Genomic DNA, 19,761 nt, shown 5'->3' with positions numbered 1-19,761 from the left:
TCAAAAGCAAAAGTAATTTATAAGTGTCTTCTGGGGAAACATGCCTGCAAAGACACGTAGAGTTTTACAGACAACCAGAAGTTGGGCACACAGACCAACAAAACATAGTTGTCAGAGTTACATTACCAATGGCACTGCAATTTAGAGCTCCAGTTCATTTTAAAGACCATCAGAGCACACTGTAAGAGGAAACTGATCCCAAATTTATCACCTTCCAGGAAGCAACTAAGGTACAGTCAAGACGATAATAATGCCCTGCTGCTGCTGATCAAACTTCAGTTTCAGAGGATTTAGATTATAATGAGTATCTGCATCCACGTACCTAATTTATTCCTTTAATGGTCTGTTCTGTTCTCAGCCCTATTCCCCCGGCCCCAACCTTAAAGGGCAAGTTTTTAAAATGACTGGATTTGAGAAGCAGGCACATAAGAGACCTAGAAAGCAGGCAGCAGCCATTCAGCTCTAGCTTCAGTTTAAATGGAAGGTCAATGCCGTGACTTAGGGCATGACAATTTCTCAGCCTGACCTCTACAAAGAACTCGTAGGGCGCAGATGTGATCTTGTTTTCTCCATTTCCCCTGAAAGCCAACTCAAATTTTCCCCCCTTTAAGTTGTTAATAATGCATAAAAGATGACCTGAATTTGAGACGGCTCAGAGTAAAACCACCAGGCCAGCGTTTAGACTCGACCCTCTTTTTCCACGGCCAGAAAGTCGGGCTAGGAGCACCTTCTAAGCTCACTTCTTGACCTCACCGATGGGATACTGAAAACATCCCTCCCGCAACAGGCTCTTTGGAAGGTCTGACTGTGTTTCCCTCAGCACTGCCCTAAGTGAACCGAGTTAAAGAGGCCACCACAGCACCAGAGTCCCACTTCACTGCTATCATTTTTTTTAAAGTTCACAGTCACTTTAAAGGAAAAGTGGTCTATACAAATGATTCCCTCAGCTACCATTTTAAAAGGAAGTGTGACATAAAAATGGGGCCAGATTACAAAATAGCTCACTATCTATCTTTACCAAAATGGTTTGACATCTTTCAATTTTAATTAAAAGCAGTATTTTGCAAACTTTAAATACACTAACCAAAATCATGTGCAATATATAATAAAAATTAAAGATGAATACCAACCATCATTTTTTTAACATGGAACATGAAAAAAATGTTAATATTAACAACAGTAAAAATAGAAAAAGATGCGTGCACAAGGCCATTCATTGTATCCTCTTTGTAATAGATTTGGAAACTACCCAAATGCCCATCAATAGGTTGAATAAACCATGGTACTTCCACACAATGGAGTACTATGCAGTAAAAAGCAATGAAGACTGGCTCTAGATACTGCTATGGAATGATCTCCAGGATAGTGAAAAAAGCGAAGCTGGAAAAAAGTGTGTAAAGTTATGCTACTATTTATCCATGAAAGAATGGAATATGAAAATACAGACATATATTTGCTTACACTTTTTAAAATGTAACGATAAACTACAACTTTTTAAAAAATGGCTACAAATATAGGGAGGAAAAGAACAGAAATAGAAAGTAGACTTCTTTGAATATACTTTTTAGATTTGACTTTGGACTCAAAGGCAATAGTTTACGTAATTATAAATAAAATTTTATAGAAATTTCTAAAATCCAAACATAAAATGAAACAAATAACCTAATTGTATACCCACTTAGTGTATAACCACAGAGAGAAGAACTATTACAAATGAGTACAGTAGCAGAATTATTATTAATCTGAGACTGTTTTGTGTGCAATGTGGGATAAGGCAAACAAGTAATCACATTATGGCTTCAAGAAGTGGGATTTCTGGCACAGGAGAAAGGAGATACAGGGATAAGATGGATGATGCTAGTAAAAACCCTGAAGTCCTGCATTTTAATTGGAAGTATCATTTGAACTCATAATTTATTTTATTTCAAAACAATTTTTTCTAGCTGCAACTAGTGAGAAGGCAATAAGCAACCTAGCAGCAATGAGCACTTCTGGCTCCCAGACTAGAGTCTCTAAGTACCACTTCCCACAAAAGGAAGGAAGAGAAGGAAGGAAGAAAGGAAGGAAAACGAGACAGAGAGAGAGAAGCTAATTCACTCCTGGGGTAAATGACTGATTCCAGTTCTGACGTGGGAAATGTATTATCCTGTAACAACTTATCACACCAGAAAGTAGGAAATCTGGCAAAAACTACTAGAGTTGTATAAGACGGATTAGAAGTCAACTTGCAGAGGCTCCCAACGACCAAAGCTAAAATACCTGAGGAATAAAAATGATAACAAATGCCATAGATAGAAGCACATCAAATGTGCTAAAAATCCATGAGTATATATTGATACAAAAAAAAAAAAACAAACTGGGGAAAATGCTATTTTGAAATCTGCTTAGTAAAAAGGAAAGAATCAAGCATTTATCCCGCCTTGGTGATAAAAAGCTTATTTTCATAGAAATATTCCATCTAATAAAGGAAGAAGGAATGATAAATTAGAATATCACGATCTTAATACCTCTTATGAATTAATGGATTAAGACAATAATTATCAGTGGCACCTAAGAAAATAAAAAGAGAAACAACAACACATAAGTACCTCCTGACACACACAGCAAACTCCAGATCATAAGTAACTTTCAAGACAAAGCAGCTGCTTTCTCCAATACCAAAAACAAAAACAGAGAGGGTGCTGCAGTCTCAATGTTTGCATCCCTTCAAAATTCCTATGTTGAAATCCTAAGGCCCAATGTGATGGTATTAGAAGATGGGGCCTTTGGGAGGTGATCCGGTCATAAGGGTGGAGCACTCATAAATGGGATTAGTACCCTAGAAGAGACCTCAGAGAGCTCCCTCACCCCTTCTACCAAGCAAGGACACAAGGAGAAGTCTGGGACCCTCATCTGACCATGCTGGCACCCCAATCTCAGAATTCCAGCCTCCAGAACCATAAGAAATAAATTTCTGTTGTTTATAAGCTACCCAGTCTGGTATTTCCAGCAGCTAGAATGAACTAAGACAGACGGAGAGGGAGAAGGAAAGAGAGAGGATAGAAGAGGAGGCAAAATATTAAAAGAAATTTAAGATTTCTTTTTTTTTTTAAAGACTGGCACCTGAGCTAACAACTGTTGCCAATCTCCTTTTTTTTTTTTTGCTTCTCCCCAAAGGCCCCCAGGACATAGTTGTATATTTTAGTTGTGGGTCCTTCTAGTTGTGGCGTGTGGGACACCGCCTCAGCACCGTCTGACGAGAGGTGCCATATCAGCATGCAGGATCCGAACCGGCGAAACCCTGGGCCACCGAAGCAGAGAGCAGGAACTTAACCACTAAGCCACAGGGCTGGCACCAGAAATTTAAGATTTTTAAAAGAGGAATACATATGGAGCTTATCTGAATAACGATACAACAAACGATTTTTTTAAATTATAAGACAACTGCTAGGGGCTGGCCCCGTGGCCGAGCAATTAAGTTCACGCGCTCCGCTTTGGCAGCCCGGGGTTTCACCGGTTCGGATCCTGGTTGCAGACATGGCACCGCTCATCAAGCAAGGCTGAGGCAGTGTCCCACATGCCACAACTAGAGGGACCCACAACTAAATATACACAACTATGTACCGGGGGCTTTGGGGAGAAAAAGGAAAAATAAAATCTTTAAAAAAAACAAAAAGAAAACTGCCATAATCTGAACAATGACTGGATATTTAATGAATTTTTATCTTTTTTTTAGATGTGGTAGTAGTATTTTGGTTAATTTTTTAAGGATTCTATAAATATTTAAATATTTATGAATAAAATAATATGATGTCTGGGGCAACTGATGAAACTGATACTAGTACATGGGAGTTCTTTATACAAATCTATTTCATATACATTCAAAATTTTTTCATAATCAAATAAAAAAAGCACTTCTCAATTCAAACAAACTGCAAATATGTGTGTGTGTGGATTTGGCAATTAGGAAAATGTGAACAGTGACTGATAGGCGTTAATATTAAAGAATTATTGTTAATTTTAGGTGTGATAATGATATTTTGGTTATAATTTTTTAAAATGAAATAGTTACAAATGAAGTGACATCTGGATTTGCTTCATGATAAGCCAGGCCTGGGGGAGTGAGTGAGACGTAGTTAAAGAAGACTGGCCAGGGTCAGCCTCAGTAGCCTAGTGGTTAAGTTCAACGCACTCCGCTTTGGCAGCCCAGGTTTGGTTCCCAGGTGTGGACCCACCCACTCCTCTGTCAGTGGCCATGCTGTGGTGGTGGCTCACATTAAAAAAAAAAAACAAAAACAAAAAAAAACAGCAAGATTGGCAGGAGATGTTAGCTCAGGGCAAATCTTTCTCAGCAAAAAAAAAAAAAAGACTGACAGTGTATCAACAATTGTTAATGCTGGGTGATAGGCATACTGCTATGATTATATTATTATCTCAGCCTTTGTACACATCTGAAATTTTGCATAATAAAAAGCTTTCAAAACAGTTTTTCATACAAATTTTGATGTAAGCTTTCTAAAACTTCTGTACTTATCCATCTCACCTCAGGAGGCTTTCTGAAGATTAAATGAAATTAAGTGAATGTAATTAAATGAATGTTGAAATGCTGCCTCATACTATCTAGGCCAGCAGGACAGAATGAAGAGAACAGTGAGCTTGAAATTTAAAACTTCTGACTCATTATGCTTATCACCACTTTTTTGTTGATGCTTTTCATCACTGTCTTCCCCCTCTCTACTAGAAGCTCCTTAAAGAGAGAAACCCTGTCTATCTTGCTCACTGTGCTTAGGGACTAAATGCCTGGTGTGAAAGAATAAACCTGAGTTCAAGTTCCTGCTCAGCAGTGCTGAGCTAGGACTGTGACTGCTCCATCTGTACCCAATGCCACATTCATTCATTCATTCATTCACTCCACAAAAATCTGTAAATTCTAAAGTCCTATAAAAAGTATGGGATAATCACTCCCATAAACAGAGTAATAATAATAAAATGACACGGGGGGAGGAGGGAGGGCAAAAGGGGTGATTAGGCTCACATGTGAGGGGACGGACTATAATTAGTTTTCGGGTGGTGAACATGATGTAATCTACACAGAATTCAAAATATATTATGACGTATATCCAAAAATAAACAAATAAATGAAAAAATAAATAAATTTTTAAAAATAATAAAAAAATTAAAAATAAAAATAAAATGACACAAACATTAGCTAAATGTAAATACTAATTCAACCAATATTTATGGAGTTTCTGCAGTGTACCAGGCACTGTGCCACATCCTAGGGATACCTACAAAGGTAAATATGGCACAATCTTTGTTTTTGAGGAAGTTTTCCGTCAAACGGATGAAAAGAGAGAGAACGAATCACCCTATGAATTGGTAAGTGACATACCAGAGTGCAGCAGGAACACAGCACATTGTCACTGGAGACATTCTCCTACCCAGTTGGTTTCAGGAAAGAAATCAGTTCACTTAACTTCCCAAAGTTATAAATTTCATGCCCTAAATTAAAACCACAATGAGATATTTCTCTTTCACTTACTCACTGCAATGGGGTTATAGATTCTTTCTAAAGACCCCAGCCAATACTGGAAATCTTCCAAAGGAATTAGATGCTTTTGTTTTTCTGGGCTTTTGCCAGCGGTCCAAACCAAGAGTCAAATGGAACTATTGGCTCACCCATTTACTGTTAACTGCCAACTCCCTGCTCCCAGAACACAACGCCCTTCTATTTCAAAGAAGCCCCTCAGCTACTTGTTCCACGTCAATCAACGGTCGGATTGAGAAAGGACGTGGATTCAAGTCTTTCAGTCCAATTCCGAGCACAAGGCCAGCTTCTCTTCCATTAAAAATAGGATTTAGTAAAAATTATTTTAGTAACTCACCTCAAATTCTTCCCAAAAGCCTTGTTTGACTTTATCTGTGGTCTCAGCCAATTTGCTCAGTTCTCGAACCCGGCTTTCTATTTCCGCAGCATTGATACGAGTTGTGTTGAGGGGCTAATCAAGTCCAGCAGTTGGTGTGAAACAAAGAAAGTATTACAGAAAAAAGAGTCAATGCAAAAAAAAAACTAAAAGACTTCTACGCTGGTATTCATAAAGGCAAGGACAGGAAGGCCACCGGACACGGCAATGCATAATAAAGTTTGCAAACACAGTTTCACTTTCTTTTCTATTCTGTCAGAAAATATATCTTTCTTCAATCTCCACACATACTTTACTCTGCTGATATGAATTCGAAGCTGTTTTTCTTTATAAATAGACCACAACATTATTTGGAGAGGTGACATAATTTGCCACCAAGTAATAATAAGAGCAAATTTCGAAATAGCAGTAACTCCAAAGTGAGTAAGAGTGATCACCTAAACGTAACCCCAGGTGGATCGACAGTGAAAACTTGCTTTAAAAACCCAATAAGGCCTTTCAGAGATACATATGGAGATAATCATGGAAATGATGTAATTTCTGGAATTGTTCCCAAACAGCACAGCAGGAGGGCAGTGAGTGGAGTAATAAATTAAACAAGATTTGATGAGCTGATCATACCTGAAGCTGGGTGATGGGTACATGGAGGTTCATGATACTCTTCTACTTCCGCATATTTGGAATATTCTATATTAGGATTTTTATTAACTCTGTGAGGAGACGGAGCTTTAGCTTTCCAATATGCTCACCTGCTTGAGTTGTAATACTGTGCCCAATGTTTCTACCATGGGATTCTTCTTGTAATGCTCCACGAGATCTGTCAAAGAGTCAAACCGTTCTCCTCCACCAACATCATATTTCAGTTCCTTTCAAAACAAAAAAAAAATATGTTCATGACCTTTATGTTAAATTACTGTTTTTCCCAACTGAAGTACAATGACTAATTCTCCCTCAGTGATGGAAAGATCAAACAGCCGTAGGAGCGCAAAGGAAGGAAGCAACAAGGATGATGAAAATGGAGAGGCTGCCACAATGTGAAAGAGTTCACTGTGAGGTGTGAGCAGCTCTAAATAAGTATCCAACATTAACTGGGCCACAAAAAAGTTTCTCCTTCATAAGTTAAATAAATAGCTAAAAAAATGAAAAACAGTATTCTTGACTTGTTACTTATACACCAGGCTAAGTGACTATACATAAAGCTGCTGAATAGAAGGTAAATAACTATTTCTTTCTGAAAGACAACAAACCCCAAAGCTGGTGAGGCAGCACTGAAGCCCAACATACACGCCTTTACTTTCACCTTCTAATGAGAATTTAAAAGAGAAATCATAGACAGAGACCAGGAAATTTTCCCTGACAGGAGATCAGAATAGGCTATTTAACGAAAACAACAGGAAAATAGTTAAACTTAGAAAATAGAAAACCTTAGAAATTATATATGAAGATATTTGGGTACTATCTTTTATTTAAAAATAAAACTGAAATAAGCCATTTCAGAATGGCAGAGTAAGGACCTCTCTGAAAATCTGTTCTTCCATAAAAGTAACAAGAAAACTGGCAAAAACTGTCATTAACTTTTTCAGACTTCTGAAAATTAACCAAGAACTTCCAACAGTCCAAGGAGCATTTATTCAAGAAAAATGATTGACTCTTGATAAGAAAAACAAACTGGCCTTTTAACTTGCCTTATTCCCACCCACCCCTCCCTAGCTTCTTGGTAGCCTTGAAAACCAACAGCCTCGTAACCACAGTAGCTGTGAAAACAAGCAAGCTAGCACAACTAGAGGGCACAGAATGGATCTGGAGCCCTCTCAAGAGACCTATCCCGAGAGAAGTATCACTATCTCGCCTGTTCAGCAGCTCCTTGGAAAAGCCCTGTTCTCAGAGCTTGTCCTTATTTGACTGACCCAGAGCTCACTTGGCCCTGTCTTCAGGGGATCTGCTAGAAACAGTCAGAAGCAACTGTTTAATATCATGGCTGCCGAGGGCAGCAACAACAGTTAGGGCAAATAAGAGACTGACCAAAAGCTTAAAAGGAAAATATAAGCAATATCCATAGGGGGCTCTGAAAACCTCCAACTATTCTTTTTTTTTTTTTAAGGAAGATTAGCCCTGAGCTTACTACTGCAAATCCTCCTCTTTTTGCTGAGGAAGACTGGCCCTGAGCTAACATACATGCCCATCTTTCTCTACTTTATACGTGGGACACCTACCACAGCATGGCTTTTGCCAGCAGCACCATGTCCACACCCAGGATTCGAACCAGTGAACCCCAGGCCACCGAGAAGCGGAACATGTGAACTTAACCGCTGCACCACTGTGCCGGCCCCCCAACTATTCTTGAGAATCTAGAAGACCATTTGTATGTGCAGGGCTGTGCGAAGTCCAGGAAAGATCCAAGAAGGCCCTAATCTTCACCTCTAGCTGACCCTGAGGTTCTGTGCAAGCAGGAAGTGAAGGCTAAGGCAGAGTTTTAAGCTGCCAGAGTGCTGAAGGCTTGCACCAACACACACACACAGAATTCCCCAGGCAAAGGCTGGGAGACCTAACGGTTCAAGGCATTTAAGGAAACCTCTATCCAATCATTAACTGACCACTAAGCTAACCAAGAAAACTTCAATAGGCATACATGACAAAGAATATACGAAAGTCACAAAACACACAAAGCTACTATAAAAAGTAGCAACAACAACCCCAGGGAAAGGAAGGTATCTGATTTCCAGAGTCACAACATTATATTATTTAAAAGGTCTGGTTTCCAACAAAAATTATAAGACATGCAAAGAAACAGGAAAGTAAGGCCCATACATGAGAGGGGGCAGGGAGCACTCAACAGAAACTTTCCTGGAGAAAGCCCAGACACAGACTTTAAATCAGCTAGTATAAATATATTCAAAAAATTAAAGGAAACTATACTTTACAAATGAAAAGAAAACATGAGCATGATATCTCATCAAACGGAGACTCTCACAAAACTTGTACACAAATGTTCACAGCAGCATTATCCACAGTAGCCAAAATGCCCATCAAATTTTTAATGGATAAACAAAATGTGGTATACCCATATCATGGAATATTTGGCGATAAAAAGAGTTTACTGATCACTTGCTATAATATAGAAAAACTTTGCAAACAGAATGCTAAGTAACAGAAGCCAGACACAAAAGGCCACATATTACATGATTCCATCTACATGAAACATCCAAAATAGGCAAACCCATAGAAACAAAAAGCAGATTAGTGGTTACTAAGAGCTGAGGAGAGGGGAAAAAACAGGGAGTGACTGGTAATGGACATAGGGTTTCTTTTTGGGGTGATGAAAATGTTCTGGAATTAGATAGTGTTGGTGGTTGCATAATTTGTGAATATACTAAAAACCACTAAATTGTCCACTGTTAGGGTGGACTGTATGGCGTGTGAATTATATTTCAATAAAGCTTTTTTTTCAATTTTATTTTTTTTATTTTAATTAAAAAACAGAAGCAATAAGTGAATAGACAGTTACTATTCAGGAAATTATGTCAAAACAAAGTTTGATATAGTTGACCAAGGATCAACCACCTTGGTCCAGTCCACATTAAAACAAGAAACAGTGAGATCAATCCTCCCAGCCCTAATGCAGGAACTCTGTGACATGAAGGCAAATGCAGTCACAGGCTAGACTGTGATAACCCGAAGGAGGAGCTGAGGCTGTCCCTCCAGAAACTGAGACCGAGGCTGACTCCAGCCGCAATCAAGCACAAATAGATTAGATCCTGCAGGGCAGAAGGTGGTGCACCGAGGCACGACTTGATCTGCCAGATACAGACTGGAAACAAATAATTCAATGAAGTTCTGAAATGATGAAACAACTATCATAAACAATGTACTCAAAGCGCAGAAGCCCTTGACTAAATGAGCAAAGAAAATCTGACTTTGGAAGTAATGGGGTGTATCTTCTCCTAGCAGAAAAATCACCAAAGACAACATTCTGCCAGACCCGTTGTTCACCTGGGGCTTTACCTGACAGCGGATCATGACGTGGGTCACTTTAGACTTGCCGTCATTGCTCTCTCCTTTGTCATCACCAGTTCGGACAGAGAGAACAAAATCTCCAGGGTGGCTCTGGCTCTCTCGCACAAGAAAGCTGCCGTGTTTTCCTTTCTCCGTTAATAATTTCTCTGCTTCTTTCCCAGACAGGTGTCCATGAAACCACCTAAATTTTTTAAAATGAAAATGAATTGAGTTCTGCCATGGGTTCACAACATTCTTTCACCAAACTACTATATTTAGTCAGCTCTCCTGAACACAACTAAAAACAGACACGTTCCTCCAAGAGACTGATCAACCCCATGGAAGATAGAATCTGCAACCCAAAGAGGCAAGAAAAATGATAAAGATGTCAAGAATGACCATTAAACTGGGGCCAGCCTGGTGGCACAGTGGTTACATTCACACCTTCCACTTCAGTGGCCCAAGGTTCACCAGTTCGGATCCCAGGTGCAGACCTGTGCATCACTTATCAAGCCATGCTGTGGCAGGCGTCCCACATATAAAGTAGAGGAAGATGGGCATGGATGTTAGCTCAGGGCCAGTCTTCCTCAGCAAAAAAGAGGAGGATTGGTGGCAGATGTTAGCTCAGGGCTAACCTTCCTCAAAAAAAACAATGACCATTAAACTTCTTAAATGAGCCCAGTCATTTGGAGACAAATGTCCTCAATCTTTCCTATTTTCTTTTACATTTTCCATCTTTTAAAAATGAAATTTGTCATTTCTCCATTGCTCAAGCCTAATAGGACCAACTATTTAATTGCAACCTAACGAAGTTACACTAGAAAGTCATGGTAGAAACAGAGAATCATGTGAATGTTTGCCTTTGCTTTGGCATGTGAACACTACATAGAAAAGGATCTTCATTATAAATAAATTCAAGCATTCCAAATTTTTCCATATTTCCAACCTATACTTCAATAGTCTACAGGTTTGCTGTCAACATCTTTGGACTGTATACTGGGTTATCATTTCAAACTTTAATGCACAAAACCTTGGAGTATGGATGAGGGATTTTGCTAAAACTGAATTCCCATGCCTTACAACCAGAGATACCAAGACACTGTCTGAACAGGGCCCAGCAATCTGCATTTTTAACCAGCATGCCAGAGTCCTGACAAAGGCCATCCAAGGACAGACTTTGAGACAACACTGCTCTAAGTTATCATAGAATACATCCTAACATAGTCATATTAATAATGTGGCTTCTTCCCTCAGGATTGTGGGAAGAAAGCCAGTACTACCATGGCAGATAACACTAATGCCTCATCACTAAAAGAATATACCTTGAGTTATTTTTCATCCACCCTCCAACAAACAGAGTAAAATTTAGAAATAAACTGGACAGGGGCCAGGCCCATGGCCCTGTGCTTAAGTTTGCGCGGTCGGCATCGGTGGCGCAGGGTTTCGCCAGTTCAAATCCCAGACACAGACATGGCACCACTCATCAGGTGATGCTGAGGCAGCGTCCCACATAGCACAACCAGAAGGACCTACAATTAGAATATACAACTATGTACTGGGGGGCTTTGGGGAGAAGAAGAATAGAAAGAAAAAGAAAAAGATTGGCAACAGATGTTAGCTCAGGTGCCAATCTTCAAAAAATAAAGAAAGAAACTGCACAGAGTTGGCTGACAGCGTTTTGCTTGAAGCTACAGTAGTGGCTGAAGAAACAAATTATCAGCATATAATAGCATTGACATAAGGTGCAAGGTGAAGAAAGCTACCTGAAGATACAAAATATACCACCCTAATTAAGAGACCCTGAGTTTACACTGAGTCAGAGAGGAGACCGGGAATGCAGAAAACCAATAAAATCAATATAAATAAGTCAAGCCCCAGCTTTCATCAGCTTAGTGCCAACACGGGCGAAGGATCGCTGAAATAATGCAATTCCCCCGAAGCATGGGCATTCTCACACCTTTGTGGATAGAACACAGTAGAACTGATAAAAATCTGACCCTCTGAGTGCTCTGCTTTTCCACTTCTGAGCTTAAACTGACATCTGTTGGTGACATTGCTGAATAACTGGTCAGGAGCTACTACAGAGAACTGCTGCTACGTTAGTGTCTCCTCTGTCATTTGTTTCCCTCTCACAACTCTCAGACTGTCAGCTGAAGTGCAATCATCCTAAAATCACTGCATGTACCCAGCATATACAGGAATAGTCTGCAACTCCCGTAACATGAGTGTGAGCAACACTGAAGCTCTGCAAGAAAAGAGCACTCCGAGAAGAATCTGGTTCTATTATTCTTACTTTAGCAAAACTTTAAAGATTACAGCTGGAGAAACAGATACAAGCGAAACCCCCATAACGCATGCACACAGCACCTAGGGCACGGGAGCTCTGCAGTTACTGAAACATCACTGACCTTTCAGAGGTAGGATCTGCGCAGTTCAGAGGATATTTGAGCTCAATAACGTCTCCATTCTTCTCCTTTAATTGTCCATGATGTTCCATGTAATACTGGACCAACTCAGCCAAAGTGGCAAACTTCTCCCCTCCATACAGGTCATAGTAATCCCCAGTGTTCTGAATCTTGATGTGGGTGACTGCTCCATTTCTTCTAAAATAGTCCATTAGAAAAGGGGGAAACAAATAAAGAGCTGTACCAGTAAAAATGGACTTCATATTCAATACCACATTTCACCTAAACATTGAAACCAACCTGAAGAATGAGTTTACACTTGTCCTATAACAAACGCAACGAGCCAAGTAAGCACACTCAACAATTTCAATACAAAGGGCTCTGTTTATCAGTTTCTTGTCCTTGTACAACTTTTGCTTTGAAAGTGTGACCTGTCAAATTGCAAATGTTAACAATATTTCTCTCATCATTAAGTAATCAAAACACAAAGTTAAACATACATCTACCTTATACTCCAATAAATCCACTTCTAAGTATTTTGCCCAAAAGAAATGAAACTATGGCTACCAAAAGACTCGTACAACAATATTCATTGCAGCCTTATTTGTAATAGAAAAAAATTGAAAACTCAAATATTTATCACCAACATAGACGAACAAATAGCTGCATACTCATACAATAGAAGAGCACACAGCAATAAAAAAAAGAACTGCTGATACATACAAGAACATGGATGAATCTCGAAAACATTATGTTGAGAAAGAAGCCAGACACAAAAGAATATATACTGTATACCTCGTTTATATGAAACTGTACAAGCAACACTAGTCTACTGGGACAGAAATGAGAACAGGAGTTGCCTCATAGAGGGAGGGAGATTAGAAAGGGGCACAAAAGAACTTTCTAGGGTGATAGAAACACTCTATATTTTGACTGGGGGGTTGGTTACAGGAATAAACACATTTGTCAAAACTCATCTCACTGTACACTTAACACATTGCATATAATTCTTTCTTAAAAATCATTTTAAAGACACATATAATTGACAGATTTTCCAGCATGAGATGGCTAATATGTTATCCAACTGAGTTGACATAACACAGGCCAAAACTTGGTATTTTCGTTAGCCTAGGCAGTCTATGATTTCCGTTTGGTTTTCTGAACTACTAAATATATCTCAGGGATACTCTTTATCACCTTTGGGGACATAAGGACTCTGGCAACCCCAAAATGGTAACCATTGGCCTATATTTATTTTCAGTCTGACCCTGTAGCATTATTGATGAAGTCTCTGGAAAATGTAAACACATTTCTGCTGAAGAAAAAGGAAAATAGTAGCAAAGGAAAATACAAAAAATCGTCCCATAATGTTACTGACGGTATCTTCTTCTAATTTTTGGTGACAAGCTTTTTCAGTAGGTAAAAAAGGCACTTCCAGTCACTCTCCCCCAGCTACACCTGACTCTATTTTAACAGCTGAACTTTCTATTTATAGCCTTTACTTAATGACATAACACAAAGATAGATATTTTAGGTATGGACTAGACTAACATACAGCAACATGGATGAATCTCAAAAACGTGATATTGCATAAGAAAAGCACAATGCAGAATGATATGCTTAGCATGTACCATTTATGAAAAGTTAAGAACACACATGTAATACTATATATATTATTCATGACACAGACATATATACACATATATAGATATTACATTTTATTACAGTATTATTTACATATTATATTCTTTATTGCATTATAAATATATATACTTTTTTTTAATGAACTAGAGAGAAATATAGCAAACTCATGACAGTAGCTGCCTCTGGGGCAAAGGGGAGAGCAGGATCGAGGGTGATGAATAAAGGGAAATTTTGCTTTAGCTTATATCGTATTTTGAAGCAGTAAATACAACATGGGTGACTGCACATAATTTTTTTGTATTTTTCTGTATTCTCAAAATTAAAAAGGAGGCTCTTCCTTGACTAACTAAATATAAGGCAACATCATCATCAATTTGTCAGCATGGGCATAGAACAGAAAGGTTAGATTGCCTGCAGAGAACCAGGACAATAAACTCATCATGTGTGCATCATGCACATGCACACACATATGCACACACAGAGGCACACACGCACATACATAACAGTGTCTATAACATATATATAAGTACATATAAGGAAACATACAAAGTGATACTTGGCAGTGTTGCAGAGTTGATAAAAACATTGGTTCTAAGACAGATCACAAAAAAGAGATATGAATGGCCTTTAAACTTACTAAAAGATGTTCAGCTTCACTCATAAGAGAAATGAAAACTAAAATTCACTGAGATACCATTTCTCAACTATCAGGTTGGCGAGAACGGAAAGCTTGACAGCACTCAAGTGGTGAAGCTGTGGAAAGAGAGGCACCCTCACACACTGGTGGTGGGATTGCCAAATGATACAATCCTTGCAGAGGAGAACTGGGAAAAACTCTACTGTCTATGCATTTACTCTCTGCCCCAGTTATCTCACTCCCAGGAATTCACCCTGCAGACAGACCTCCAAAAGCACAAAACATATGCAAAATGTTATCATATTCTCTACAGCATTATACAGCATTGTAAAATATTGACAACAACTAAATTCCATCTGTAAGGAACTGTAGAAAGTTACATGCTATACAGCTGACTAAAAAGATGAGAAAGATCACTAAAAGATTTCTGTGAGTGAAAAAAGTAAATTACAAAGAAATATATTTAGTATTCTACTTCATGTGCAGAAAGAAACACAGAGGGATAAACTAGAAATGAATGGAAATGGTTACCTACAGGGATGGATGGAAATACGGTACAAGGAGGGATAAGAATGAGATTTCTCAGAATAAACCTTTTTATATAGTGTGATTTTAAAATCTTAATGTTTTACGTATTCAAAAACTAAAATTAAATCAACAAGGATCAGACAAGATGAATACATTAAAAAATGAATACAAATAGAAAAAAAAGAACCTAACTTTGCAGTCAGTTCATAACTACACAGAAAATTAATTCCAGTACCGATTATACACCCTTAGTGGGATATATTGTAAGAACAAAAAGACACCAAAGAAATCATGAACTTCACTTAACGGGTTTGTAATTAGAAATGACAGTGGTATAGTAATTCTGGAACTATTTTGTATTATAGGATTGGCCAAATGAGGTCATATACTGATGTTGCCGGGAACCAAGGTTCTCCCTACAGACTGGAAATACAAACACGGAATGGGAAAAGGCAAGAAAGGTGGGTTGAACTGGAACTATCAGTAAGAACATTGGTTTTAAATACACAAATATTTATTCCCAGCTCTGTCTACCGTAAGGGCCTAGAAGCAATAAATACACCTAGCATCTAAGTCATGGTTTCTAAATACCATTCCCCACAAAAGAATCAAGGCTCCTGAGAGAAATGAGTGATTCCAGGCGTGGAGAAAAATCTATAAAAGTGGCCTGAAACATCCCATAGGGCCAGAAAGCAAGGATGTATTCAAAGATTACTGGAGAAATGTCAACAAGATAGAGGAGCCATACTGGCCAAATCTGGGGCAACTTGAACATCAAAAAGAATAACGACACCAATAAATTACAATGCATTAGATTGAAAAAAAGGACCCACGAATCCACAGCGATACTCAAAAATAAAAAGGGAAGGGGGGGGTTGGAGCATCCTTTATAGAAGAATGCCAATGAATAAATGTAGAAGAAATAACAGAATTAGAAAAAAAGTAATTTTTCAATTGCCAATATAATAATTTCTTCGGACAAAATTCATCAACGTATGCTAAAATATTAAATGAAAATGCGTTGGAGAAAAAGATATTCACCGATTCACAAACTATCATCTCACTGATCACTTATTAACTATAAAAGGAAAAAGGCACTTTTATGACAGAAAAATCTGGTAAGCACCTTAACCGAGTGATTAAACTGAATATCACCAAAAGATGGGCAAACAGATATTATGTCCTTCCTAACAGGAAATAATGGGCTGGATCTAACAACATCTCTGTGGTATCCTTGCCAAAAATGTTTACTCTGAATCTAAAAATGAGGAAAACACAGAGCCGGCCCAGTGGCATAGGGGTTAAGTTCATGCGATCCACTTCAGTGGTCCAGGGCATGTGGGTTCCAATCCCAGGCACAGACCTATGCACCACTCATCAAGCCATCCTGTGGCTGCATCCCACACACAAAACAGAGGAAGACTGGCACATATGTTAGCTCAGGGACAATCTTCCTCAAGCAAAAAGAGGAAGATTGGCAAGAGACGTTAGCTCAGGGCCAATCTTCCTGACCAAAAAAAAAAAAAAAGAGGAAACCATCAGCAAATCCAGATTGGAGGACAACCTATGAAATAACTGGCCTAAATATCAATGCTAAAAAGCCCAAACAGGAAAAAAAGGCAGGAGAGGGAGCTGTTCCAGAATAAAGGAGTCTAGAAACATAAAAATTAAATGCAATGAATGACCCTTGAGTAGGTCCTGAATCTAGTCCGGGGGTTTGGGGTTTTCAACTACTTCAAAGCTATTATTAAAATAATGAGGGAGAGCCTGGCCCAGTGACCGAGTGGTTAAGTTTGTACGCTCCACCTCGGTGGCCCAGGGTTCCGCCGGTTCAGATCCTGGGCGTGGACGTGGCACCACTCATCAGGCCACGCTGAGGTGGCATCCCACATGCTACAACTAGAAGGACCACAACTAAAAAAATATGCAACTACATACTGGGGGGATTTGGGGAGAAAAAGCAGAAAAAAATAAAATAAAATAATGAGGGACTTGAATATGGATGGTATATTAGATAATATTATTGAATCAATGTTAAAATTTATTGTATGTAATGATATTGCAGTTATACAGGAGAATGTCCTCATTTATGGGACACACACACTGAAGTATTTAGATGTAAAAAATAAATGTCCTCATATCCGCAACTTATTTTCAAAAGGTTCAGAGGAAAAAAAGTATATACATACACAAACACACACTCAGAAAGAGCAAATACGGCAAAATGTTCACAGGTGAAGGGAATGTGAATGCTCACCATATTCATCTTTCAACTTTTCTATGGGTCTGAAAGGTCTCAAAATAAAAAGCGGATGAAAAAGAAAAAGAAACCCACGAGTTCTGTAGTCCTGGCTCTGCCAATTACTAGCTCTGAGACCGGCTTACTAACTTAACCTCTGTGCCTCAGCCTACTCATGCGTAAAATGAAGATCACAGCGGTGTTTATTCACAGCTGTTGGGAAAATTAAATAAAATGATACGTGTCGAGTGCTTAGCACAATGGCCTGGTGTGCACGTCAAGTCCTCAGTGACGTCTGCTATCATCAGCATCACCATCATCGTACCGTTGTTGTTATATAACCTCCAGCCAAACTCTCGCAGCGCAAATGTCACACACCTTTAGGTCAGAAGTCTGTGCGGAGATGAGCCCTGACGACCCATACGGGCTTCCACCCACCGCTTGTGCTAAAACGGAAGTAAAAGCCAACGACAGTGGCTCCTCGAGAAACTAATGCCAGAAAGGGATTTCCCAAGTCCCAAAGGAATGCTAAATAAACCCTCAAGAACACATTTTATTTACTTCTTTATTTAAAAGTAATAATAATAAAAGCAAATTCATAAAGCAGTTCAGTTCTAGCTCCTGGAATGATCTAGAGGATGGAGAACAGGAATGGAAGAGAAAGTCAGTTACTAGAAAAACTCTCTCCCATCTGCCCGAAGAGACACGTAACAGGCTGTTGGGACATACTGTTCAAAAAAATTTAGAACAAACTAAAAATGTCCAACAACAGGAGACTAGATCAAAGGCAGTATGCTCACACCGTTCAAACGTTACATAGCCATGAAAATTAACAATTAGATCTACATGTGCCAGCATAGAAGTCAAAAATTTTAAAGGTAGTTGCAGAAATAATATCTATATTATAAAGCCATTTATGCAAATTTTAAAAACACATAAAACAACTTTATCTTGCCCATGCATAGTACAAATGCAGTACAAGTATAAAAATATGTTCAGGAAGGATACATGCCAACCTCTTGATGGTGGTTTCCTCTGGGGAAAGAGGGAGGGGAATGGGACTGCCAGGGGAACAAACGGGACCACAACTGCCTTAGTGACATTTTATTTCTTGAAAAAGAAAAGTGATCTGAAGAAACTCTTCAAGTATTTTTCTCATTAAGAAATCAACAGAAAGGAGAGGAGAAACGCAGGGAACCAGGTCAGGATGAGTGGAACCAGGAGCAAGCAGCAGATGGCTTAGGCACCTGTTAAGCCCTCATAATCTGCTCCAACTCACCCCTGGGGGCTCTCAGAAGAGGAGAAGCGCCCACCGCCACGCCCCTCAGCTGAATTCCCAGGCTCCCGCTCTCACGCCCTGAACCCCGAAAGCAGGCTTGAATCCTTTCAGATCTGTGGGCCAGGCCTCACCACAGGGCAGAAGGCCAGCCTTCAAACTCTCAACGAGAAGAGCAAGCCGTCCAATGTGGTTTCACCCTTTCCTACCTGCAAAACACTTGCAGGATTCTCTCACTTCCAACTTACCTAACGGAAAGTGTGAAGTCTCCAGGGTTACTCTTACTGGGCCTTGCCAAAAAACTGCCATCAACTCCTCTTGTCAACAGTAGGTTTTCTGCCTCCACGCCAGTAATGTTCGGGTGAAACCATCTTGAGAGAGAGAGAGCAATGAAAAACAAATGATTGTTAGCACCACTTTCCATACCATCATAGCTAAAATGCCCATGAGTGACTAGTAAAAATACAAATCCAGACCTCCCTGCCCTTCCCTCTCTTCTCCTTGGTCACCGCCCGCTCCTTGCCTTCCTCTTGGGGAGGGTCTGGGATCCTGCTAGCACAATAGGTGGGGCTCGCGGCACAGGTGGTGGGACTGGGGCTGGCGGTATGGATATTAAACCAGTGCACTTGGTGGGGTCAGGCCCAAAAAGAGAGCCCACATGGTTAGGAGATCGAGCACGCGGAGTGGGACTGAGCAAATAAGTAGGTAAGTAAATAAATAAGTAGGCCACTTAATAAATAAGTGATCACCCTGAGGACAATGGGAGCCAGGTTTCCCACTGGTGGAGAGGGAAGTACAAACATGGAGAGGGAAAAGCCAGACTCAATCCTGGGGTGTCAGACTGAAATTGGAGGTATCGATGCAAACTCTAGATTTTAATATGCATACGGACATAGACATATAGAGAAATAAATGCGGATGTATGTTTCTGTGTATGTGTGTGTAAGTATACATGCACACACACATTCACATTTGCTCACTCTCTCTTCTGAAACAGCCTGGAAGCAATGACACCCCAGGAGCAGTCAGCATACCCATCACCCTTCTTGGTTTCTAAATACTGTTCTCCAAAAAAAGGAACTGAGCTCCTTGGACAAACAGTCGATTACAGGGCGGGGGCAGTAAGAGCAAGATGA

At 39.5% G+C, this 19,761-nt stretch overlaps 1 protein-coding gene across 3 annotated transcripts in view; it reads right to left on the bottom strand.

Annotated features, from left to right (window-relative positions):
* PTPN11 (protein tyrosine phosphatase non-receptor type 11) overlaps positions 1 to 19,761 on the bottom strand; it is an 84,869-nt gene that overhangs the window by 42,135 nt on the left and 22,973 nt on the right. For all 3 annotated transcript variants that reach the window (XM_046639440.1, XM_046639438.1, XM_046639439.1), the window contains exons 2-6: positions 18,874 to 18,996; positions 12,305 to 12,499; positions 9,906 to 10,098; positions 6,653 to 6,769; positions 5,865 to 5,978 (exon numbers count right to left, since the gene is read on the bottom strand). In XM_046639440.1, the coding sequence (XP_046495396.1) occupies positions 5,865 to 5,978; positions 6,653 to 6,769; positions 9,906 to 10,098; positions 12,305 to 12,499; positions 18,874 to 18,996 (742 nt within the window). The remainder of the gene's footprint in view (positions 1 to 5,864; positions 5,979 to 6,652; positions 6,770 to 9,905; positions 10,099 to 12,304; positions 12,500 to 18,873; positions 18,997 to 19,761) is intronic.

The sequence above is a fragment of the Equus quagga genome, chromosome 15 (genome assembly GCF_021613505.1).
Source record: "Equus quagga isolate Etosha38 chromosome 15, UCLA_HA_Equagga_1.0, whole genome shotgun sequence".
Lineage (NCBI taxonomy): Eukaryota > Metazoa > Chordata > Mammalia > Perissodactyla > Equidae > Equus > Equus quagga.
This window is presented reverse-complemented; position numbering and strand designations above follow the sequence as displayed.